Source organism: Amphibalanus amphitrite, unplaced genomic scaffold (genome assembly GCF_019059575.1).
Source record: "Amphibalanus amphitrite isolate SeventyFive unplaced genomic scaffold, NRLGWU_Aamphi_draft 000349F_arrow, whole genome shotgun sequence".
Taxonomy (NCBI): Eukaryota; Metazoa; Arthropoda; class Thecostraca; order Balanomorpha; family Balanidae; genus Amphibalanus; species Amphibalanus amphitrite.
The window spans coordinates 276593-300820 of NW_024881844.1; the positions used below are offsets into that span (position 1 = coordinate 276593).

At 52.0% G+C, this 24228-nt stretch overlaps 1 protein-coding gene across 4 annotated transcripts; it reads left to right on the forward strand.

The window, feature by feature from the left end:
* Positions 1-1040: 1040 nt before the first annotated feature.
* On the forward strand, positions 1041-15453 carry LOC122389210 (paired amphipathic helix protein Sin3b-like). 4 transcript variants are annotated; one of them, XM_043380997.1, is made up of 20 exons: positions 1041-1162; positions 3371-3578; positions 3636-3857; positions 4160-4276; positions 4687-4979; positions 5199-5322; positions 5555-5757; positions 5968-6214; positions 6388-6621; positions 6845-7060; positions 9728-9850; positions 10011-10137; positions 10378-10592; positions 10817-11095; positions 11315-11711; positions 12059-12406; positions 12664-12857; positions 13137-13582; positions 14142-14334; positions 14624-15453. In XM_043380997.1, the coding sequence occupies exons 2-20, from the start codon at positions 3396-3398 to the stop codon at positions 14903-14905; spliced, it is 4443 nt and encodes a 1480-aa protein (XP_043236932.1). In that variant the 5' UTR covers positions 1041-1162; positions 3371-3395; the 3' UTR covers positions 14906-15453. The 4 variants fall into 4 exon arrangements, with proteins under 4 accessions (XP_043236932.1, XP_043236929.1, XP_043236931.1 ...); XM_043380994.1 differs by having other exon boundaries at positions 3371-3857; XM_043380996.1 differs by having other exon boundaries at positions 3371-3857; positions 6866-7060.
* Positions 15454-24228: the final 8775 nt, after the last annotated feature.

Consider the following 24228-nt stretch of genomic DNA (forward strand, 5'->3'; position numbering starts at 1 on the left):
GCCGTGCCCCGATGGACTAACGCTGGCCTCCGATAAACCATCACCAGCCCCTGATAGGTCTACAAAGCCCCCTGCTGGGTCTAAATTGGTCACTGATATGCCCAAATGGGTCACTGAGAAACCCGTACAACATCCCCTGACTGCACCTGATGGACCAATGCCGTCCCCTCATGGGCCCACCACGGCTCTTGAATGGCCTCTTCAAGTCCCTGAAGCGCCTTTATTGGCCTAAATGGACCCCTGATTGGCTTATGTTGTCCCTAATGGTCCTATATGGCCCCCATGAGCCCTCAATTCGTCCCGAGACAGCCTTACATTATATGCCACCGGCCCCTGGTAGGCCTGCACTGGACCCACTGGGCCTATACCGACCCATAAAGGGCCCATGTCGAGCCCTCATGGGCCTCCGATGACCACACGCCGACATGTGTGGCCCCATCAGCAGTGGTCCGTCTATCCCATGTACTTACGGTCTTTTTGGCCGATGTGACACCGGTAGTATATAGAAATGTCATAATTAAATGTCGTTATTATATAGTCAAAGGTCACGGAAAGAATATCCAAGCTCAAAAATGGCCTCAAACCCAACAAAAACTGATACAAATCCCCTTCAAAAGTCATAAGTCAATGAAACGCCATAGGGGAGTAGCTGCAGTCCCCCGCAATTTCGTCACGAGCATCGGGCCAATCAGCGTTGAGTATTGCCGAACGCCGATTGGTCGATTTCCGCTAGCTTGTAAATGCTGCTTGCGGATATAGTCTTGAACAAGTGAGGGTCGCGGCAACTAAATATTGCTTGTCACCACTTTTTCTTCGGGAGCGTTCTACCTGGTTTATATAGCCTTGCACCCTGCCATCTAGGAAGAATTATTGAATCTGTAGTGTAGGAATACGACACTAGAATGTAACCTGCTTTGGATTCGCCAACATAAAGCCCGTGCAACTCCTAATGACCAACCACGTTCGGGGTAACAGCCTAATGTTTTGAATCGTGTGATTTGATTGGTCTTTCTTTTATGTGGTTCAGCTGCGTCTATTTTGTCTGAGTTTGTGGGAATTTGGAGGTGGGTCGGACGTCGTTGATGTTTGTGCTGTGGAGACTGATATACCGTTATATTCTGGTGATTGGAATTCTTATCGTTGAAGTGTCTTAACGGTCCTGGTAAGTACCCGATTATTTCATTTTCATGGCATCACAGTCACTAGCGCCACAGGCCCGACCGGCCTCAGCGCTTCGCTTTGTTGCCGTTCCAGTTCCCTTCCTATGTCATGTTCAAGCTTAAACGTTGCGAAATCTCTTTCATGATTTACTTTTAATTCAACTAATCATCACCTTCGCAGCTTCAGTCAAATTGACTCATGCATTGCTGTTCGGATGGTCATCATGCAAAGTGCTGGCTTGTGGCTTGTGCTGTCTGCAATGCTTGCGTTTCCTTTCGGCTTTATCATTCTTATTCCGCGCGGCAAATGCAATAGTTCTGTGCATTTTCTTACGATTTGTCTGGTACTGTTTCAAGATAGTAATTGTGGTTTATATGATTCTGTATTTGCAGACTACGAGTTTCTCATTTCGTCATTTCGGACGAGTCCATTATCCGGAGGGGATTTCTGGGGCGGGGGAGGTCAGGGACAACGATTTCGTGCGCCGCATTTGCCTTTGAGCGGGAGTTCCTGCGGATTGGGATACACGAACTGGGAGTCCGTTGTAAGTGGTTAAAATTATTAAAGAAATACATGTAATTGGAGGTCCAGACCTCGATTTTCAATTACTTGTTTCATTAAATACATGGTGGGATTGGATGTCAGGGATGATATTACCAGATGTTTCTTCAGTGGATTCTATTCTAATTTCATTGTTCTGTTTTAAATCAAAATGAGTTTCTGGGAAGATAAGCATGCTTTTCAATTTTTGCACAGATAAAATAGGTTTTTGTAGTTATTATTTCTCCATAAGTTTTTTGTCACTTTGTCTTTTAATTTCTCCATAACATTTTTTTTGTCACTTTGTCTTTACAAAGCTGCCAAGGCCACAAATAATGGCAATGGCACCCAAAATGATGTATAAATTTGTGAACAAAGCAGCAGGGGGACATTTCATGAGTAGATGAAATATCAAAATTGAATATAGCTGAGGGGTGTTCACGGGCACCGCACACTGCTGCGTGCGGTGTGTGCGGTGCGTCCAGCAGGCGTGGGGGTAGGGGATGGGTAGGCGGCTCTGACGTCACGGCTGCGTGCGGTGGACGGTCCGCTGTGGCCAGTCCCGACCGGCCACAGCGGTCGCTGTGTGCGGTGACGGAAGGCTGACGTAGGGACGCAGTGGGCGGAGCTTGGAGGCTGTGTGCGGTCCGACCGCACACAGGGCCCGTGAACAGCCCTCTGGACAGCTTTATAAAATAGACAGAGTCTTTCCATATTGATGAGAATTCCAGGACCGATTTTTGCATGCCAATTTTTCGTCACGGAATACCTTTTCTCCATTTCTTGGCTCTCGAAACTTATGCTGGCTTTTCTTTGTGCCCACTTCTTTGTCTCGCAACAATGAATCCACTTTTTGGCAGCGCATCTCTTTATTTCACATGTTTTTCACTTACACATTTCTTCTCAATCTCAGTAAATCCTTGTTTATGCAAAATGAAATCTTGACCTTACCTAACCAGCATTAATCCCAAGCTACACTTTGTGTGATCCTCCAGGAAATTAGACGCATGACCTGCTATTTTCAGATTTTATGAGAAATAGGTATGCAGATCAAGTTCAGCGAATAGGAGATAGACTGGGCTTGACTGCGGGTCATGCACGTGCAGTCAAGGAAATGCGCAGTCAGTCTGTCGATGCTCAGTCCAGGAAATGCTCAATCAGTTGATGCTCAGTCCAGGAAATGTCAGGTAGATTGTAGATTGTCACCATACCGATACTGAGTTCAGAGCTCTGAGCTTTTTTGCAGAGTTGGCGTGCTAATGAGAGATGTGACAGTTGTGCGAGGCACACCACAACAGGTAGTTACAGCTGCCTGTAGCAATTTTGAGTGTCCCTAAACAAAAGCCGAAGGTGCTCTACCCAGGAAAACTCCCCAGAAGGGAAACCTCACTTCTGGGGAGACTGAATGGTCACTTTGCAGCTTACATTCGTTGATAAGAATTGTAGCACCTATGAGTTACAATCTATGAATAAGAATGCTTGTAGCATATCAACAAGTTATTGTGTCATCAGATTCACCTACCCCATCATCTTGTTATTGTGATATCATCCAGGGCGCTCTCCTCTGCCATGTATGGCCTTTGGCTGGCTGAGTACCTGTGTCTTGGGTCGGTAGAGCGGCGGCGCCGGACGGCTGACGCGTGGTCGGTACATGTCCGTGTGCCCACAGCGCCCCGCGCCATCTCGGGAATGTGATGAAGCGCCAGGAGCCGCCGGTGAGTAGTGACGGCTCGCCAGCCGTGGTCTGCGTGGTGCCGCCGGCGCGCCGCTCGCCCGCCGAGCCGCCCGTCTTCTCGTCGCCCAGTCTGGCCGCCCAGCCGAGCCCGGCGCGGCTGACGGCGCAGACGGCGGCGCCATCCGCCGCGCCGCTGCCCCACCTGGCGTCTGCCGGCGGCGGTGGCGGCGGCCAGGGCCAGCAGCCGTCGGCGCTGCCGCCGGCGCCCGCCTCGCACGTGGTGCACAGCATCATGTCGTACCAGCAGGCGCCGCTGGCGGCCGGCCACGGCGCCCACCCGGCGCACGCCGCCTACGGCGAGAACCTCTCAGTGAAGAGTGACGGCGGCGGCGGCGGCGGCGCGTCGCAGTACTCTGCCGGCGCCGGCGGAGGGCCGGCCTCGGCCGCCGCCGGGCCGGTGCCGCACTCCTCCGCGCCGCAGGTCAGTGCCGGCGGCCGACTCGGCTATCCCACGGTGTACGGGACCGCCCCAGAGACCCAGACTGACGTTCAGACGTGGTCAGTCACGTTGCTTCAGGGCAGTGGGACTTAGCTGGGTGTTCAAAGCCTCTTGAACCACTACCCCAGACAGTTAATCTGAGGCCGTGCTCTCAGCTCTAGCTGTGGGCGCCACGTACCCGTGCTGTTACGGCACCTGTTCAATCAGCTCAAACAGATGTTGTGCACGTATGTATCCGCGCTCCTACTCGCCCAGCTGACACTTCGCCACACGTTTGGTTCCAGATCTCCCACGTGGGTACCAGTGTGACGGTGTCGGTGTCCAGCTCCCTGCATACACTGTCGAACGCGAGCGGCGCCAGCGTGCATCTGCCACAGGCGCATCCTATGCCAGTCAGAAGGGTGAGTCACTGCACTTCCCGGGATGCGTTCAGGTCTGCCTAGCAACAGGAAGGCTCAGTCCGGTTTAGCTGTGAACTAAACATGCGATTGCTTATGTTTTCTGAACTCGTGCTTGTTCCGTAATGCTTTTGGGTCTGCGGCTTTACTTGAGCGTGCAGTTAGACTTAAAGATAAGGGGTTGATCCGGCGAATATGGGGATATCTATGCATTCTTTCTGCAGGATACGTTGCTATTTTGACCAAGTTGCGGAACAAAATATGGCTCAGTTGGATAAGACTGACGTGTGAACCGTACACCTTTCGAGCGACCCACGTGACTCTATCCAACCGCCCCATCTGACGTCGTGTGCTCGTCTGACTGCTGCCGACCCGTGTCTTACCGCGGCCGACCGGTGTCTCCTGCCCGGCAGACCACCGCGCCGATCGCCCAGCAGCCGAGTATGGCCGCAGCCGCCATGGTGATGGGCGCCGCCAGCGCCGGGAAGCCGCCGCAGCCGGGTGGCCCGCTGTCGGCGGCGCCGCCGGCGGGCACCGCTCAGCCGGCGCCGACCGCCGCCGACGCCGGCGCCGGCCAGCCCAGCTACCACCGACTCAAGGTGGAGGACGCCCTCTCCTACCTGGACCAGGTCAAGTCCAAGTTTCAGAACAATCCGGAGGTCTACAACGACTTCCTTGATATCATGAAGGAATTTAAGGCACAAAAGTAAGTAATTGGGGGCTGTCTTGTGTCAATGACGTTCAAGAATTTCTTGTTCTTAACATTCTCAATTACATATTTGCTTGTTGTCTCGTCGTCAAAAGAGAACGTCACTTTACACAGTATGTTCAGTTTGTCCGAGCGCAGCCGTTCCCCGTCCTGCAGCCGCCGCTGTCAGCTGTCGAGTGTTTGACTTCTGTTTCTGTCTGTATCCGTCTCTGTCAGTATCGACACACCGGGCGTCATCACGCGAGTGTCCAGCCTATTCAGAGGACATCCGGCTCTCATCGTCGGCTTCAACACATTCCTGCCGCCCGGATACAAGATCGAGGTTCAGTCCAGCAATAATGTAAGTATCGTTAGAGAGCTGTGCTTCATGACAGTGGCTTAGCATACCTACCTAAGTTTAAATTCAACGTAACTGATTTATAGAAATGTTCGATTGAATTAGTTTGTGCATTAGTGGTAATTATGGTTCATTGCCATATCTGCGGCATTCGTCGTATGGTTGATTGCCATATATTCGTACAAACACCTGTCTACTGGACCTTTATAACGCCTTTATGTGCTCTCGTCGGCAGTACCTGCACGTCTCGATGACGGCGCCGGGTCAGGTGACCACGGTGGTGCACACGCCCACTGGCGGCTTCCAGACGTACTCGGACACGGTGGCACCGCCGCCGCCGCCGCAGCCCCAGCAGCAGCAGCCGCCGCCGCAGGCGCTGCCGACGGCGCCCGGCGCGCCGCCCAAGCCGAGTCACCAGCCGCCCACCCAGCCGCCGCGGTGAGCAGGGGCCCAGACCGTTCGGCTGGGGTGTAGCTAAATAGTGGTGCGTGAGTGCCAGGCGGGACAGGATTTCCATGATCGGTACTCGTTGGTTTGCATATTTTGGAGTGACCCCCGTGCGTTTTTCCGTTGAAATCATGTCCGAGAATTCAGCTTTGTTGATCACTCGCGCCTCTGCTGACGCTTTGATTCTGTTCCCGGCCTCAGGAGCAGTTACGGCACAAACAACATCCTTTCGCACGCCGGCGCGGCGGCGGCCGGCGCCGGGGGCCACCACGTCACCTCGCACCACTCCTACAACCAGCCGCCGCCGTCTGCAGCGCCCACAGCCGCCGCGCCGGCCGCACCCGTCGGCGGCGTCGGCTCCAACCTGCCCAACCAGGGCGTGGGCGGCACACAGCAGAGCCAGCCGGTGGAGTTCAACCACGCCATCAACTACGTCAACAAAATAAAGGTGAGACGACGTGCGAACGCTGTACTAGAAGAAAAATGCACTGGAAATTTATTTAACTCTCGTGATTGTTTCCGCGGTTATGGTTGCGCGTTGTTTACAGTCTGCTCGCAGCGTGCCCTCGAGACCGACGACTGGGATCTCAGATTCTGACCCGGCTGTCTCGCCGTCGCCAGAACCGCTTCCAAGGCCAGCCGGACGTCTACAAGCAGTTTCTGGAGATCCTGCACACGTACCAGAAGGACCAGCGTAGCCTGAAGGATGGTCTCCCCCCTAGCGGACCCTCGTTGACCGAGACGGAGGTGTACGCCAAGGTGGCGACCCTGTTCCAGAGCCACGAGGACCTTATGGACGAGTTCGGACAGTTCCTTCCAGACGCCACCAACGGAAACGCCATCAACGCCGTCAACGTGAGTCGATAGCGCGCTTATCAGCCGGGAATGATATCGCTGTAGTGGCTGTAGGGCTAGCACCGATAACCGCGAGCGTCTCATTGACAGTTGACTGCTGGGCGGTGAGGCGGTATGTTCTCCTCCTGATGCTCTGCTGTTGTGTCATAGTGTGACTCCTGCTTCTCCAGCCCCAGGTCCTACGTCTCTCTAACTCCAAATCCTCCGCCTTTCTGACCAACAGAACTCTCGCTCGATCAACCAGGAGCACGCGGCCGCCCTCAAGAAGCCGATGAAGCCCAGCTTCCAGCCGACTGCCAAGCAGCTGAAGCGGCCGATGCCGACCGCGCCGCCGGCGCCGATACCGACCAAGAAGCCGCGCGTCGGCATGCTGAAGGATGTCACACTGGCCGAGGCCGGCAAGGTGGCCACCCTGAACGAGTACGCCTTCTTCGATCAGGTGAGTGTTGTGGAGGAAAGGGGTTGGGGTCAACTGCTGCGAGGAGGTAGGTGGGTTAGTTTCCTGAAGTGGAAGTGGTTGCTGAAGGTTATAGTGGTGCTTACTTGGTTACATCGTGATATTGAGGCGGTCGCCGCTCGACGTAGGAATGTAATGCTTAGCGTCTGTTTGCATGCGTGCTTATCGCTGCTTTGGTTGCTGCTCTGTGATTTTTGTGATTGTCTTTTAAGCACCCGCTACAAGTTGACGGCAGGTTATTTTGCCACAAGCCATGACTCTTAAGGCGGCCGCACTTAGGTTTTATTCGGTCACGGACTCTTGTATTTGAAACAAGACGGCACAATATTCGTGATAGATCCGCGAGTTTCCACACGGCCAGCCCCAACACTACGATGTGGAATGTCAGCCATATAATTTATGCTTACAATATCCTGTGGATATGTAAAGCGAATAGTATATAAAAGTTGTAAAAAAAAAACTGATCAACACAAAAAAAACGGATCAAATGATCAGCCTTTATGTACTTGAATGCTGCGCGCCTGAAGAAGCACCGTTTCGGTCTTATCGCACCCCACGTCTGGAATTCGTAATTTGTTTTATGCGACCGTCGTACGTTTCGAAATTAGCAGCTATTTCGCGACTATTTCGTGTCCGAACAAACTAAACACCGTGCGGCCGCCTTCAGACTCGCACTGATTGTGAAACGTAACGCTTAGCCTGGGGTTACACGCTAAGAAGACCTTACGGATGCTTTTCTTGCCTATGCCTTTTTGTCCATGTATAATTCATTTGTTTCATAGCACTTTGTCTCATTTTCAGAGGATGATTTCGGCAATGAGCAACGATTGCACATCCGTAAAATAATTCATGTCTACTTAGTTTTTGCTTGATGCTAGGTCGTTACCTTCATCTATGAATGCCCGTGCCGCTTTGCTAGCTCGTTTGCACAGGCGTGTTTGACATCCAACTAACATCTTGCTTAGATGATGTTGTCGACTTAGATTTATTTTCGGCCATCTATATAAGAACGAACGCCGGACTCTTTTACATGTATTATTGACATTTTTCCCACGATAGACTTAGCTAGTGGATGGACTAGCTTTTACGTCTAGTCTTCCCCGATTGTGATGCTTATTCGTGTTGCCCCGTATTTTGAAAAGCGTTTGGCTGGCGCAGCGGCCGATGTCCTGTCGCCGGCTGCTGTGCGGCGGCGGTGCTCTCGGCGGACGGTGGCCCGCGCTGTGTCTCGCTCGTCCATCCGCCCTCACTGGGTGGAAGGAGTGCCGCGCCGCTGGGCGCTCCCCGGTGCTGGCGACCTGAGCTGACGCGCCGGCCGCCCCCGTCCGACGATCGCTCCACGCGGTAGGCCCCGCCGTCGCGTCGGTACCACGGTCCCCATAGGGCCATTGGTTGGGCCACTTTGAGTCGTGTCGGCTACGTATGGTGACGCGGAGAGCCTAGGGTACCAGCAGCGACGTGTCAACACTAAATGGACGGTGTTTTCGAAGTTATAGTGGCTGAAATCCAAACTCAAAGTTCCAAATTTGTTGTCGCCTCTCGCGAGGCTGGATGGTGCCAAATGCTTTGGTTCGTGGGGCTAGCGTTAGTGGCGGTGGCACAGCCAGCCGGTGGATATAAATGTCTGGCTAGGACAGCGCTCGTGCCGTTTCATCGAAAATTTCATATTTAAATTCCTCGGAAGCATTCAGCTGTCAACACAGACGATCATATGATCGAAATGTGAATGATCTATACATCGGCGACAAATAGGAACTTAGAAAGCGTAATGCTGATTGCTGGGTCTTGAGACATAGCATCAAGATTCATGGTATAAAATTTCGTACAAGAAGTCATCTTCGTGCATCTTATTTCGAGTTTCTTTGATAATTTTTAGTTTGTCAAATCAAATATAAAAAACAGTTTTATGGTTTTCCTCATGCGCGGGAAGTTATTGTACTTGGGTCAACGCTTGGGTCAACGTTAGAGTTGCAATGTTTCCCCCAAAGGCTGCTACCGGCACCGCCCCGCCTCACAAAAATTTTCTGGGATACCGGCATGCTACCACGCCCCAAGCAAAAACACCACCAAATTACCGGCATACTAAAAAACCTGCATTGTTGATTCTAGCTTACCCCTATAAGAGATGCCACATTTTGGCAATTTCAGTAGGTACCCATCCCACCCAGCAGTCATTCTATCACAAAATGTATTTTGCATTGGCTAAGATTGTTGTTCTTACAATTTGATAACCTCTTAGTGTCCAAAGTTTGAATCATATGCTAATAACTTTTTTGTGCAAAACCAAAAATACCGGCATGCTACCGGCAAGACATGCCAGATACCACGAAAAAAAACCTTCGGTAGTGAAAAATTACCGGCATGCCGGTAGTGCGGTAGGGAAACATTGCAACTCTAGTCAACGTGTCTCTCGACTTGGGTCATCGTTTTTTTTTTTCATTAGTTGACACCGTTTTTCGTAGCCCCCAGCTCTTGTTTCGCGTATGTTGAAGTTGACATATCCTCTGACTTCTTCAAATTGGTAGGAATGAGGATCTCTACATATCGTATTCTCATCGACGTATGTTTGCTATTTATGCCATCAACGTCTTGTTCTGCTTATGTGCGGCATTCGTGGCCTTCCGCTGACTGTGGCGTTGATGTTGTCAGGTGAGGAAGACGCTGAAGAACCAGGACTCTTACAACAACTTCCTGCGGGTGTTGTCCCTCTACAACAGCGAGATCATCTCTCGACTTGATGTCATTCAGCTGCTGTCGCCCTTCCTCGGCAAAGTAAGTTTCCTGTTCTACGCATTCACGTCGTCTGTTATTAACACCATCTTATCTTTTACGTTTCGTCACTCTTGTTTGTGTTTTTGGGTTCACTGGTATTGCACTGCGTGTCCGAGTGACTGGAGTCGTCTGACGCTGCCCCTCTCGCGGCGTCCCGCAGCAGCCGGGAATGCTGAAGTGGCTGAAGGACTTCATGGGCGTGAAGGAGGGCCGCGAGACGGTGGAGCCCATCCCTCCGGGCATGGCCAAACAGGAGCGCGTCTCCGGAGACCAGGCCATCGAGATCGGTACGTGTCATGGGCGACAGTGGCGCCTGCTCATCACTTTTAATTTGTATTTATACATGTTCTTAATAATGCCTTTTCACATAAATTACTTGTTGATCAGGCAAATGGCCGTGGAATGCGAGTTATTTCAATTCATCGCAGCTGTTGCACAGGCGTTATCAACATTGTTTTTCACATTATGCTCTTTGGTCTTGCTCGTCCAAGGTTGCTAACATCCTGTTTCTGGTCCCTCCCCGGCAGACTACTCCACCTGTAAGCGTCTGGGCGCGTCCTACTGCGCGCTGCCCAAGTCGTACCCGCAGCCGCGCTGCTCGGGACGCACGCAGCTGTGCCGAGAGGTGCTCAACGACACCTGGGTGTCGTTCCCCTCCTACTCGGAAGATTCGACGTTCGTCACCTCGCGCAAAACACAGTACGAGGAGTACATCTACCGCTGCGAGGACGAGCGCTTCGAGGTGAGATTATGCTGAGTTTTTGTTTATGGATGTACTGATTATTAATAGTTAGAGGTATTAAACGATTGTTTAGTGTGCGTTGTTCGGGGACTTTTAACTTGAAGTCAAGGTCCCGTAAGTCTGATGACTCAAGGCCTTCAACATTTATCAGCTCTCCCAGCCTGAATGGCTTATAATAGTCCACTGTGACCGGTGCTGACGTACTCTTACAACCTGTGCCGCAGCTGGACATGGTGCTGGAGACGAACCTCTCCACCATCCGTATTCTGGAGGGCGTCCAGAAGAAGCTGTCCCGGATGGCGCCCGAGGACGCGGCTCGCTACCGACTGGACGACTGCCTGGGCGGCACGTCGCCCACCATCCACCAGCGTGCCGTGCGCCGCATCTACGGCGACAAGGCGGCCGACATCATGGACGGACTCAAACGGAACCCGATCGTGGCCGTGCCCGTGGTGCTGCGCCGGCTCAAAGCCAAGCAGGACGAGTGGCGCGAGGCGCAGAAGGTGAGGAGAAAAGGGGCGAAGGCGGATGGAGAGAGGAAATGAGGACGTGGAGATGTGTTGTGATGTTTACGTGAAGTGATGCCGCGTAGGATGCTTGTTAAGTGCGCAGTATGGAGTGGCTTTTATTGAGCGTGGTGTTGTTTGTAGTATTGAGTAACATTGAGTGGTTCTTCAGTAGTTTCTTAACCGGTCTTATAACGTTTCTCGCTCCTTCCGCAGGGCTTTAACAAGATCTGGCGGGAGCAGAACGAGAAGTACTACCTAAAATCACTAGACCCGCAGGGCGTCAACTTCAAGCAGAACGACGTGAAGATGCTGCGCTCGAAGGCGCTGCTGAACGAGCTGTACACTCTGTACGACGAGCGCCACGAGCAGCTGGAGGAGTCGGGCGGCGACCCGGCGGCCAGCGGCGGACCCCACACCGAGTTCGTCTACTCCAACAAACACCTGCTCAATGACGCCGCCAACCTCATCATCCACCACGTGAAGCGCCAGACGGGTATCCAGAAGGAGGACAAGGCCAAGATCAAGCTGCTGCTGCGCCAGACGCTGCCCGGCATGTTCTATCACCCGAAGCAGGAGCTCAGTGATGATGAGCGCGACGACGATGACGAGGGTGAGTTCCCGGTTCTGGTGGCGGCAACGCTCATGGTGAAAGCTATCGTTAGGAGGAAAAATCTAGAGGTCGGATGTGGGTGGCCTTGTGGTTACCTTATGTGTAACGTTTACTCTCTCTTTCCATTCGAGCTTCGAGTATCCTTATATTTTTGGTTGCTATGCAGCTGAATCACTGGGGTGCAGTTATTTTCCAAGCTGAATATTTTCTTCATGAAGCCTCAAAGAATTGTAAGTTCGCCCATGACGTAGTCAAATGCGTGACTGTAATGCGGTTTTCTCGTTCGAATCATGCCACAGTTACTGTTTAGTTACGCGCCTGATGTTCCCCGTCCCCCGTCTCCACAGACGCCGATGACGAGTCGGACGAGGACGAGGCGCGGCCGGCCGAGCGGCGCACGCGCAGTCAGAAGGTGCGCCGCCCTGAGGTCCGGCGCAGCGGCACCGAGCGCAAGCTGAACGGCGCGCCGACCAGCAGCGACGCCGCCTCCAGCTCTGACGACGACCAGACGGGCGAGTGCTACACGCTCTTCATGGCCAGCAGCAACTGGTACCTGTTCCTGCGGCTGCACCACATCCTCTGCGAGCGGCTCAACAAAATCTACGAGCGCGCCGTCATCATGGCCGCCGAGGAGGAGCAGCACAAGAAGCTGCGCACGGAGTCCACCGCCATCGCGCTCCGGCTCAAACCAAAGAGTGAGTGTGTCGAGAAGTGCGGACACTGTTCGAGTAAAGGGAGGATAGTTTGGACGTTCGCTTGTACCTGGTGTCGTTTTTGTTGATCAACAGTGCATAAAATGCATAACTAACGTCGCTTCCTGGCTTTTCATACGTTGCCGAACTTTCATTTTTTTCCAAACTCAAGCTGTGATGCAGGTTCGTTGTCTGATGATTGTCGACTATCTGTCTTTTGCCACTAGTTATTTGTCTGACGTATGCGCCCCCGTTTACAGACGAGATTGACGTCGAAGACTACTACCCCGCCTTCCTGGACATGGTGAAAAACGTGCTGGACAACAACATGGACTCGTCTCAGTTCGAGGACACGCTGCGCGAGATGTTCGGCATCCACGCCTACAACGCCTTCACCACCGACAAGATCGTCTCGGGCGCCGTCCGGCAGCTGCAGCACATCGTCACCGAAAATGTAAGCTATTCACTTCAGCTAATTTAGCTTGGATTATTGGCCGCTGACTAGCTATTAATGGCAAGTGAATGATAGCTAATCGAATCGACAGAATCATTTCTTGTCTGCTCTAAGATTATCCATTGGAATTAATCGTCATTGTTGTCACTTCTTGGTATCATATGTTCGTTGCGTGAAGAGATATCGGCCTACAATGCTACTATATTGTATAGCCGAATCTCCATAACATATGATATCTGCCGGGCCTGTTTTGACGACTGTCGTCTCTTGTGTCGCCAGGTGGCCCAGCTGACGCTGAAGGAGTACCTGCTGGAGTCAGGCAGCGGTGGCGCCGGCGGACCCTGCGCCAGCGCCGACCAGCGAGAGCTCCGCGAGACCGCCTACTGCAAACGCGTCGAGCAGATGCTCACAGAAGAGAACGAGCACTGCATGAAGATCTACCTGTTCAAGAACGCGGCGCGCATGACGGTGGAGCTGCTGGACACCACCGACTCGGAGGACTCCGAGGACGGGTTCGCGGAGGAGAAGCGCCGCTCCACCTACCAGGAGAAGTACGCCTCGCCCAGCCACCACACTGACGACGAGATGAAGACGCCCAGCATCAACAACCTGCCGCTGTTCCTGCCGCGCATCGTGCGCCGAATGCGCCGGCTCGTGTTCCCGGCCGGTGTGGGCGGCGTGAAACGCGAGCGGGACGCCACCACACCCACCTCGTCCGGCGATAGGTGAGAGCAGGGGCGGAGGCTGGAGACGGCTGGGATGACGAGGGGTCGAAGGGGAGAAAGGGAGCCGTGTGATTAGTGAAAGTGCTGAGGCTCAGATGGTGAATAGGTATGAAGAAAAACAATAAACAACAGGAAACTAGCAAGGGGAATAAGAATAGGAATAAATTTGACGGCTTCAGGTACCGTAACGGTGACAAATGACGAATCTGTTTGATCACGGTCACTGCTCATTCTGCCGGTATTCCCGACTATCCGGGCGCTCTGACAGCCGCCGGCTCCGTTTCCCGGTAACCTGTCAGGGGGAGGGGTCGGCTGCGGGGACGAGAAGGGAGGGAGGGGGGGGGGGGCGCAGCCGGTCCGTGTCACCGGCGAGTCGATAGCGGCTCGATGGCGTGCTGGTGTCGGGCCAGTAGCTGCCCATACTGCGGCGGCCGGCGGCGGTCACAGTCATCGATCTGCTGACGGGCCGCTGTCTGTCTGCTGTAGCACGCTCCGTTCTGTTCGTTAACTGTGTCACGATACTGTGATTGTGACTGACTGGTGTTCCGACGTCCTCCAGGGATGTCGAGGATGAGTCCAGCATGGACGTGGACGCCTCACCCGAGACGGACCGCAAGCTGAAGGTGAAGCCGGAGCCGCTGGAGATGGACGGCGACGAACACTTCAAGCTGGCCTGCAACTACCGCATGATGCGTGTGGCCAACGACGAGACCTACCTGCACAAACGCGGCGCCATGACAAAAGCCAGACAGGTTAGCGAACGAGGGTTGAAACGAGGGGGCTTACCGGGCTTGTCAATCTTGATTTCCTTTCGAGGGGCGTGCGTTGGCAGTCATAAAGGTATTGCTAACGGACGAGATATAAATGTGGATCATGTCGCCTGCTTGTTTTTGGTAATACTTCTGGGTACAGCTGATGCCAGGATGACAGCGTTTCCCGGCCGGTTTGACCCGGGGAGTAGCGGACGTAGTCACCCAGTGGTCTGTATGTTATGTGATTGGCCGACTGAATATCTGACCTGTCCGGCTTGCCGTGTTTCAGACGCACTGTGCCGTGTCGCGCCACCTGAGCGCCCGGTTCCGCGCCTGGCACAGCCGGTGGCAGGAGGGCCACGTGTCGCAGCGCCAGGAGCAGCTCTCCGAGGACTGGTTCCTGGGCCGGGTGGACGGCCTGAAGCCGAGCCGCACCTCCGTGCAGCGTAACACCGACACGGCGCGGCCGCCCTACGTGCTTTACAGCCGGTACCGAGTCGAGTGGTTGGATCCGGCGCCGCCGCCGCCCGCAGCCGCAGCCGCGGCCGCCCCGACCGGCGGGGACAAGTGATGCCGGTCCGGCCGGCGCAGACAGATCATGTGACCGTGGTGTTCACCTCCCGGTGATGTCGAGGGCGGCGCCGAGAATGGAGCGACTCGATGTCGGTGTGGAGCCGTCCGGCGACTGGCGGCGCTCGACGGGAGGGCTGGGGTGGAACAGATACACAGAGACAATACTATAGCAGCGGCGGAGGCGAGACGGCCAGCCGCCGGCGCGCGTGACATACTGATGTGTTGTTTGTTTGATGAATACTTGAACCGGGACGAGGGCACGGGACCGGTCGGCAGGCCGGGCCGGCTGTGATTGGTGCCTGACGGTTGTGACGTCACCGACGCGCGTCCAATCACGCGCCGGCCGACTCGTACAAAGGCGCCCAGTTGCGCCGGGCCTCGCCGCCCACGGTTATTTATAGCAAGAGTCAAATGTTTGTACTGTATTTGGTCATCGACGACCGGCCGCCACCCCCGACGATTCAAGTATTCTGTCTTATTGTACTTCTTTAAATGTAAGTGCTCACATGCGTCGAATTAGATATAGAAATACATCGCTCGCAGTCAGCCGGTCTTTACACTACTGCCTTTCATGAAAGTTTATAACCGATGACTTGGGTGTAAAAGGTCTGGCGCTCACACACATTTTTATTACTACAAACCGCTTATTTTTCGCTGCCATTGTGGCTTTCGGCTGACGGGGGATAGATGGAAGCAAATCCAGAATTAAAGAAAACCGACCGAACTAGAGACTGGAAAATGGAATACGTAGCTGCGAACTGTGCTTTGCCCCGATTCAACTGCGTTAAATTTCAGCTCTAGACGCTCTGTCCGTTGAGCAATGTCATATATTGTCATGTCACAATATCGAGAAAACGCATGTACCAGTCCTTATCGCCGGCTGTTGATGAGCACCCTATCCAGCGAATACACCCTTTGTGCCTCAAAAAACACTTCAAAAATGCGCCACACGTAGGACACTCCTCAGCTCCACGCAGGATTGGCACAGATCGGGTGAGCGAGAGGGATGATATCATGGGGTAATACAATCTCGATATGGTATACCGTCTTCAGCTCGTGGCGTCATGCAAATTCTATCTTGGCATTGACTGAGTGGAGGCCACATAGATGATGTACCCCGATCCCAGTGAGATGTGCTCGTTTCAATTTCAACTTTTAACCTATCGACAATCTGACTAGCCCCTTGATCTGTCGCTAACAAAATACCAGCCTCTCTTTCTGCTAGAGCCTCAGGGGACACCAAGGCATCCTCCGGCCCCGCGGCGGATCTAAACGTCCCTCAGACCCACAGTGAGGATACTGGCGTCCTCAGCTGCCTTCCACAGCCAGCTCGTCCTCGGGCCAGTGCTCGGTGAGGATTTCCACGCCGTCCTCCGTGATGAGGACGGTGTGCTCAAACTGCGCTGACCGGCTCCCGTCGCCTGAGATGGCCGTCCAGCCGTCCTCCAGTAGTACAATCTCCCGCGAGCCCTGCGATGCGACAAAGAAACAGCATGTCCACAGTGCCACGCAGTGCTGTCCGTCGCAACATGGTGCGGTGAAAGGTTTTGTAGCATACTTTGCGACCGTAATGATACGACGTGAGATAACTACATACATGCCACCGCTGAGACATAATATTTATATGTTACTTCCTCCTTGTCATCTAAAAGAGAGACGCGTCTGCTCACAACTCGGGCTGGACCTGGACTGGACGCAGGGCCGGGCCGCTCGGCGGACTGACCTGACTGATGACCGGCTCTATGGTGAAGGTCATGCCCGGCCGCATGGTGCCCGGGTACGAGTTCCAGCAGTGGTAGATCTCGGGCGGGCCGTGGAAGTAGCGGCCGATGCCGTGGCCTATGAACGCCGGCACCACGGCGTGGTCTAAGTGTCCAGCTGAGAGCTCCACCCGGCTGCCTGTGGAGACCGGAGAGGCCAGTTACGCGGACAGTACCGGCGTGACAGGCCGTCGCAATGGTGATATGAGATGCAGTAAGGTCGCCCTGGGTCAGTGTAGCCAATGAAGACATTGTGATGCGTGGGAGAAAAGAACCATTGCACCCCATTGAACCTACACTTATAAGCGCCCGAACAAGTCTCACCGATCTCTGAGAACGGCACTCCGGGCCGGCAGATGGCGATGGCGTCGTCCCGACAGCGCCGCGCCGCGTCGATCAGTCGCAGGCCCTGCTGGTCCACCTGCCCCACCGGGTACGTCTCCGAACAGTCGCCGTTGTGACCGTCCAGAAACACCTGCGCGGGAAAACGTCGCCATCGGTTCGCAGCAGGCAGCATGTGTTTGGAAAGGTTAAGTGAGAAATAGAACACAGCCACATCTTTGCATGCGCGACTGGGCACTGATGCGATGGAATAAAAACAGAATAAACAGGATAATAATTAGACGAGACACAACCTTCATGAGAATTGTAATTCATTCGATAACAGATCCTAAAGCGTAAAAACACATGAAAATGATATCGGTGTTCAAAGTGCAGCGAGGAAAATCGGCCGACGTCCGCCTCGAATGCCGACTACGGCCTCGTGAGTCGCTGTGCTCCGCCAGGCGGGGAAGCACACTCGGCTCGGCTCGGCGGCGGCGGGACCCACCGGGGACTCACGGTGACGTCGATGTTGATGATGTCGCCGTCCTCGAGCGGCCGATCGTCGGGGATGCCGTGGCAGGCCACGTTGTTGACTGACGTGCAGACCGACTTTGGGAAGCCACGGTAGTTGAGTGGTGACGGGTAGGCGCCGTGCTGCACGGTCAGCCGGTGCACCAGCCGATCAATCTCCTCAGTGGTCACACCCGGCTGCAAACGGGCAGATCCAATCAACAGAGAGCACCAGAAGTGACTGAACAGAAATAGAAATACATCAGACCGAGTGCAGCAATGTAAAAATTATCCAATATCAATGCATTCTGGAAAATAACATTTCTATATCTCAAATAATCAAAAGCTCCAGGCCATTTGCATGTTGATATACTTTTTATGCATCAAATACACTGATGATCATGTGATTCATTGGAAAATTAATAGTTCCATGGTGCGCATGTAATAGGTAGGTACTGGCCTTTGCCAGCTGTTTGGCAGCATGTAAAATCTTGCTGGCCAGTCTGCATGCCCTCCTCATCTTCCCTAGATCATCCTTTGACTTGCAGTCAGCCTCAGCTGGAGGATCACTGGGCACACCAGACTCTGCCCATGGTGGCCTCTGAATGCTGTCAGGGACTGGCTGCGCAGGCAACACTGTCCCTGGCTCGACCAGAGAGAAATTACCAAATGCTGAGCTGAAACACCAAACAAGCATCTTATTAGGTTTTATGCACTTTGCTGAGACTTGAGACTACTAGTTGTTCTTCAAGATGAAAGCAACATTTTAGAGGTGAGAATAGAAGTTTCCATCACCAGATTTAAAATAACCATCAAACAACATGGAGATGCACTGATTCCTCTCATTTCAGACAGCCAAGGTTTTGTATTCTGTATTTTCATTGGCTAGCTACAGGCCTCACAGCCCATTTACAGTGGCAGTGATAGATTAAACTAGAAGGCCCAGCATATGATGAAGATGGCACATCACGTGTGTGCCCTGAGAACAAGCAAACTCACTGATGTTGGATACTACAGAACATGATGATGCCAGCATGTCAGCAATGGGTGTATGCTGATTGCTAGAAGAAGTGGTTAGGTACAAAGCAGAAAGCACAGGGATATGAACAGTGAACCCTGACTTCCCAGTATTCACACCACTTTGACTTAACAAAACATGCAACAGCCATGTCTGTCAACAGCATCTGCTGTACATTTAGCTATTGTTATGGACCATTTCAGATTTCAGTCTGCTTTCAAAAAGCAACATAGGTAATTCTAAAGAATACTGCTTCCACAGTCACAGATGCGGGCATCTTCTCTTCAAGGTGGCCGGTGGTGGTTCGGGGGAGGTGCCCTGGCTCCTCAGGTGCTCGCAACAGTAGGTACGTAAATAACGAAAAATCAAATTGATTAATTATAGCCTAGTCTTATAACTTACAGCCTACGAGGATTTGAAAATATAAATAAAAAGTGCCACAATTTGTGTTGTGATCTCTGAATACATGCCCTCAGGCCACCAGCCCCGAACATTCACCCCAAGGGGTTCTCTTACCTGGTTCTCTTACCTGGTTGGGTTCCCATTTGTGTCGGAAAGAAAAGGCAAGGTGGAAGGACCGAAAGGAATTGGAAGGAACCCTGAATGCCAGACGCGCCAGCCCAGTTGTGATATTCTTGACCATTAGTCCTGGGAGTTTTGACTGGTATTGTGCGTCTTCCACAAGCTCGTCAGATGAACACAGTCACATTTCTACACGCTTAGCTACGAGGAAGTAACCTACATACCTATAACTACTTACAAAATCAGCACTGCTCATCCTCAATCATATCTGAACAGGCTATTACGTGCATGTACCTCAATCATTTTCTTAAAGCTAGCTATGTTAGGTGCACGGACAGCATCCTCAGGCAGTGAGTTCCAAACAGCAATGCATCTGACAGAGAAAAAGCGCTTTCTAGTGTCTGTGTGGGTGAGAGTGGGGAAAATCCTAAAGCAGTGGCCCCTAGTCCGCTCCTGTGGAGGGCGGTCGAACAGGTCATCTGGACTCAGGCACGATCTACCGTTAAACAGCTTCCAACATTGTATCAAGTCCGCACGAATGAGCCTCCCTTGGACAGAATACAGGTTCAAGGACTGTAGGCGATCTGCATAGCTTAATCCATTCATTCCATCCACTCGCTTTGTCCACTTCCTCTGAACATTTTCTAAGACCCGCAAGTCTTTCAGATAACCTGTATGCCACAAGCATGAACAGTATTCTATAACAGGTCGGATATGAGTAGTGAGCAAGAACAACATAAATGCGCGAGACCTGCAAACGGTAGACTTAAGAAAACTATGGGCCAGACCGCTAGCCTTGTGTGCAACAGTCCTAATGTGCTCGTGAAATTTAAGCTGCGAGTCGACAGTAACACCAAGATCAGAGTGAGAATCTACATGTGGGATTTGCTGTCCATCAAGGAAGTACACCGGTGAAGGCAAGTTAGCGCGGGGCCTCGCAAAGCGGAGAACTGCACATTTCTTTGGGTTCATTTTCAGACACCACGATGCTGCTGTGGTTTGTAGTGTATCAATGTCTTTTTGTACTTGGGCAGAGGATAACACTGGTGAGGTTCCTGGGGCATGTTTCACACAGGCATAAAGTTTCAGGTCATCTGCAAAAATTTTATATTCACTTCTCAGCTGTGATGCTACGCCGTCAATATAAACCAGGAACAACAGGGGCCCAAGGACAGAGCCCTGCGGTACACCACTGCTGACAACCCTAGGTTGGCTTATCATGTCCTTCACACACACCTGCATCTGTCTGCCCTGGAGAAATGAACGTATCCAGTCAATGAGAGCACCTGTCAAACCAATCGATCTCAGTTTGGTTATCATGAGATCGTGGCAGACGACATCGAACGCCTTACTGAAATCGAAGAGAATGACGTCAGTCACGCCACCAAGGTCCATGTTTTTAGACACTGTGTTATAAGCTAGGAGTAGCTGGTCCATTGTACTTCTGCCAGCCCTGAAACCGAATTGGTTTGAGGTCAGCAGTGAGTTCGTTTCCAGGTAATTACGTATCTGCGTGCAAATCAGGCGTTCCATCGTTTTGCACACAACAGACGTCAGACTGATAGGTCTATAGTTTAGTGGATCAAACCGGGAGCCCTTCTTGAAAATAGGTATAACTAGGGATTTTTTCCAGCAAGAGGGTAGTCGTCCCTCTCTCTGTGATCTCGTGTATATAATCTGTAGAGGGTAGGCGAGGTCATCAGCACATTCCTTCAATACCTGTGGATGTATTCCATCGGGGCCCATGGCAGAGTTAGGGTCGAGATCTTTGAGAGCATGGCGAACATTCTCTGTACATACTTCTACATGGCTGAGAGTCCCGTCGAAGGCCTGGTGGGGCGAGGGGTTAGTGGGGGTGACAGTGGTGAATACAGAGGCAAAAGATGTTGCAAGTAGCTCAGCCATAGCTGTGGGATCATCAGTATGGTGACCAGATTGCAAAAGCAAGGGACCAACCGCTGGTCTGCCAGTCTTCTTGTTTCTTATATAAGAATGGAGCAGTTTGGGGTTGTCCTTTGACCTGTCAATAAGACTAGATTCGTAATCACACTGCGATCTGGCGGCAAAATTTCGCAACTCGCGGTTTACAGATGAGAAAAGCTTATATGCGGCCAGTGTACCAGTAGAGCTTCTGCCAGATTGCTGCCTCACCCTCTTGTACGTCTGCCAAGCTGCCTGGCGCCTGTGAATTAAGGAAATCGGGGGTCTTGTTTTCCAGGGTGGTTTAGGGGGATTAGCTTGCTGTGTTGGCACATGTAGGTCTACCATCTCTGAAATGATGGCTGTGAAACGGTTAAACGAGTCCTCCACATTCAGGTAGGCCAGCTCGAAGTCCCAGTCCAAGAGCTGTAGTGATCTACGCATTGAAGCATATCGAGCTTTGTGCCAGTTTCTCCTGTGGGACATTGTCCTCCCATGAGGGTCAGCAGCAACATTTTCAAAGACATAGTCACATATCGTCGGACAGTGGTCACAACCTGGGAGAGGGGCTTGTACCATAAGTTGACCAATACGGTCTGGCTCAGATGTGAAGACCAGGTCCAGTGTATTGCCTGACCTCGGGTAGGTTGGCTGTGTAACCCACTGCGTAAGTCCAAGAGAGTTAAATATGTCAACAAACATTTGGATTGTCCTCGATCCTCCTGAACTATTAAGTGGATTTCCATGGCACCAGTCAAGTCCAGGGAGATTGAAATCTCCCAACAATATCACTTCCTTATCACTGCAGAAGTTACTTAGAAAGGAGCAAACAAGTTCGTTCTCAGTGTCAGAATAAGAGGGAGGTCGGTAGACTACAGCAACAAAAACATTATAAGACACAAGACAGAAGGTGAGAACATTGGGAATTGGAGCTTGAACATTACCAACAGTGATGTTGTTATGCACATAGGCACATACACCATGTTTGTACACTGTACCATTAGTATCATTTCTAATGAGATTATAGTTAGGAATGTTTACAAATGAGTCTGGAATGTGCTGGAGGAGATGAGATTCAGTAACACAAACAATGTCAAGTTTTGACGAATCTGCAAAATCAAAAAGCATGTTCACCTTGGAGCTTAAGCCATTGAGATTGACCTGTGAAAGACGAATCAGGGTAGATTTAGGCAGATCATTCAGTTTCCCGCGACAGAGGTGGAAGGGGCATCACGAGCAGCAGCAGCAGCCTGAGCCTGGGGAGGGTGATCAGCATTGTCAGCTCTAGCAGCCGAGGAACCCCCTGCTGTCACTGAAGAGGCTTGGCGAGATTGCACAGCTCCATCTCCATCTCCAGTTTGGGGCTCCTGGGCCTGCCGCGCCTGCCTGCGTCTCAAGTACTGCTCAGTTCTCTGGGCATAAGTCAGGTCCCTAGATATGAAGATGCCTCTATAGTCATCAGAATCCTTTAGCTGTTTGGCTTTATCCAGCAAGAGCTTTCTACTTTCATCATCAGGGATTTTGACTCTGAAGAAGTTACTTTGGCCAGGGATAGCCAGTACCTCAGAAGCTTCTACTCTAGTCCCTGTGTGATTCCTGGCAAACTCAGTGAACTTGGCCTTGAACTCAGTGGTAGATGAGGCAGGCAAACCCTTGACTACGACAAAGGCACGGCGTTTGTCCCGTTCCTTCTGCTCCTTCATCTCCTCCCTAATGAGGGTACGGTAGTCCTGAGAGGGGTTAGTGGCAGTGATAGGCTGGTGTGGTAGGGGATGAGGAGCAGCGGTTTGTCCCTGCACATTCACCAAAGCAGCATCGTGGTTGGGGAGTTGGGGAGTTCTGGAAGAAAGCTCCTTGACTTGAGAGGTGAGTTCCTTGATCACAGCACACATTCCCTTCACCTGGACATGCAGCTGTTTGACAGTCTCCGCGAGGTGGGGGTCTGTGTGGCCACTTGGGGAATTGCCCCGAGCAGTCACCTGTTCGACCCTGCATTTCATGCATATAAATTGAATCCCTGCCCCATCATACTTTAATATAGCATTAATGAGCTCCAGCGGCAGTCCCGAACACATCTGTGATCCATGCACCCACTGCTCACACTTGTCACATCCCACAGGGTCAGGGCCAACATCATCGCCACAAGTACCGCAGAGGCACTCCTCACCCCTTTGGGTTGGAGGGTTAGACACACTTGCACTCCTGTCTCTCTTCGCTCCCCTAGTTCCCTTATTCCTTTGGTTACCCCGACGCATAGTTCAACAATCTTCATGCAAACAGGGTGCAAGGACAGGTGTGGCAGGTTGCGGTCTGAGACTGGGCGTCACAAGGGTGCTGCAGCAAGCGTGCAAAGGAAATAGCAACCAGGCTGACACTTAGTGGTACTGACAACGAGGCAAGGCGTGCAGGCGTGCAGACGTGCAGAGCAGGGGTGGCAGTGCAGCAGTCCAGCTTGCAGTTGCAGCATGCAGTTGAAGGCGTGCAGTTGGAGGCAGCGACAGGCCACGTCTTTTCAGCACTTCCAGGCTCTTTTACCAAGCGCCACAGTCCAAAGCCGTGGACGTATTTGAATAATCGCCTTATGTGTGTCAATGTGTTTCCCTCCCTAGACCAGAATCACCCTCTTCAAGCATGGCTAACTACTAAACTCACCCGAATCCATTGGTTTTCATTCCCTTTCTCCAGAACAGCAATCGTCGTTGTTGGCCATGCGGCCTAACTGTCAGTAATTCACAGTGTGTCAGCCTCCACAAAGTTCTGGCGATCATCTTTAAAATTTTAACAACAAGAAAATGTCACAAATGACAAAACAAAATAAAAAGATCTTGGACAATGCCAAGATTCTTACAGATAACAGATAGAGACAAAACCGTCGATAAAAATGAAATTCGTCGAATTGTGTTCAATAGCGTTGTGAGCGAGTTATAAGCCGTACGCTGAGCCATTGAGCGCTGGCAATTGTCAGAGTGGCCTGGCAACGCGAAATCAGAATGCATAAGCTAGCTGCTGACGTCCATTTTAGAACACTATGTAGTGCACATAATTGAGCGTGCTGCGCCAGTCAAAAATCAATTCATTGCTCTAGAAACCGCGATGTTTTTCATTCCTCTTTTCATTTGAACAAAAAGCTTATGTCAAAGTTTTGATGTTAATTTACCTTAATTAAAAATAAAGAATGATATTGCAAATACGAAACTTTTTTGTGAAGCAAGCATCAGAGTCGTCTATTGTTTACTTTTGATAGGACGACAAATGTCACGCAGTAGT

Bases quoted from the DNA above. Each gene is read 5' to 3' on its own strand.
- LOC122389210 (XM_043380994.1), top strand. From the start codon at position 3,396: ATGAAGCGCCAGGAGCCGCCGGTGAGTAGTGACGGCTCGCCAGCCGTG. The intron at 10,138-10,377 runs GTACGTGTCATG...CCTCCCCGGCAG, and splicing joins AGACCAGGCCATCGAGATCG to ACTACTCCACCTGTAAGCGT. The intron at 11,096-11,314 runs GTGAGGAGAAAA...CTCCTTCCGCAG, and splicing joins AGTGGCGCGAGGCGCAGAAG to GGCTTTAACAAGATCTGGCG.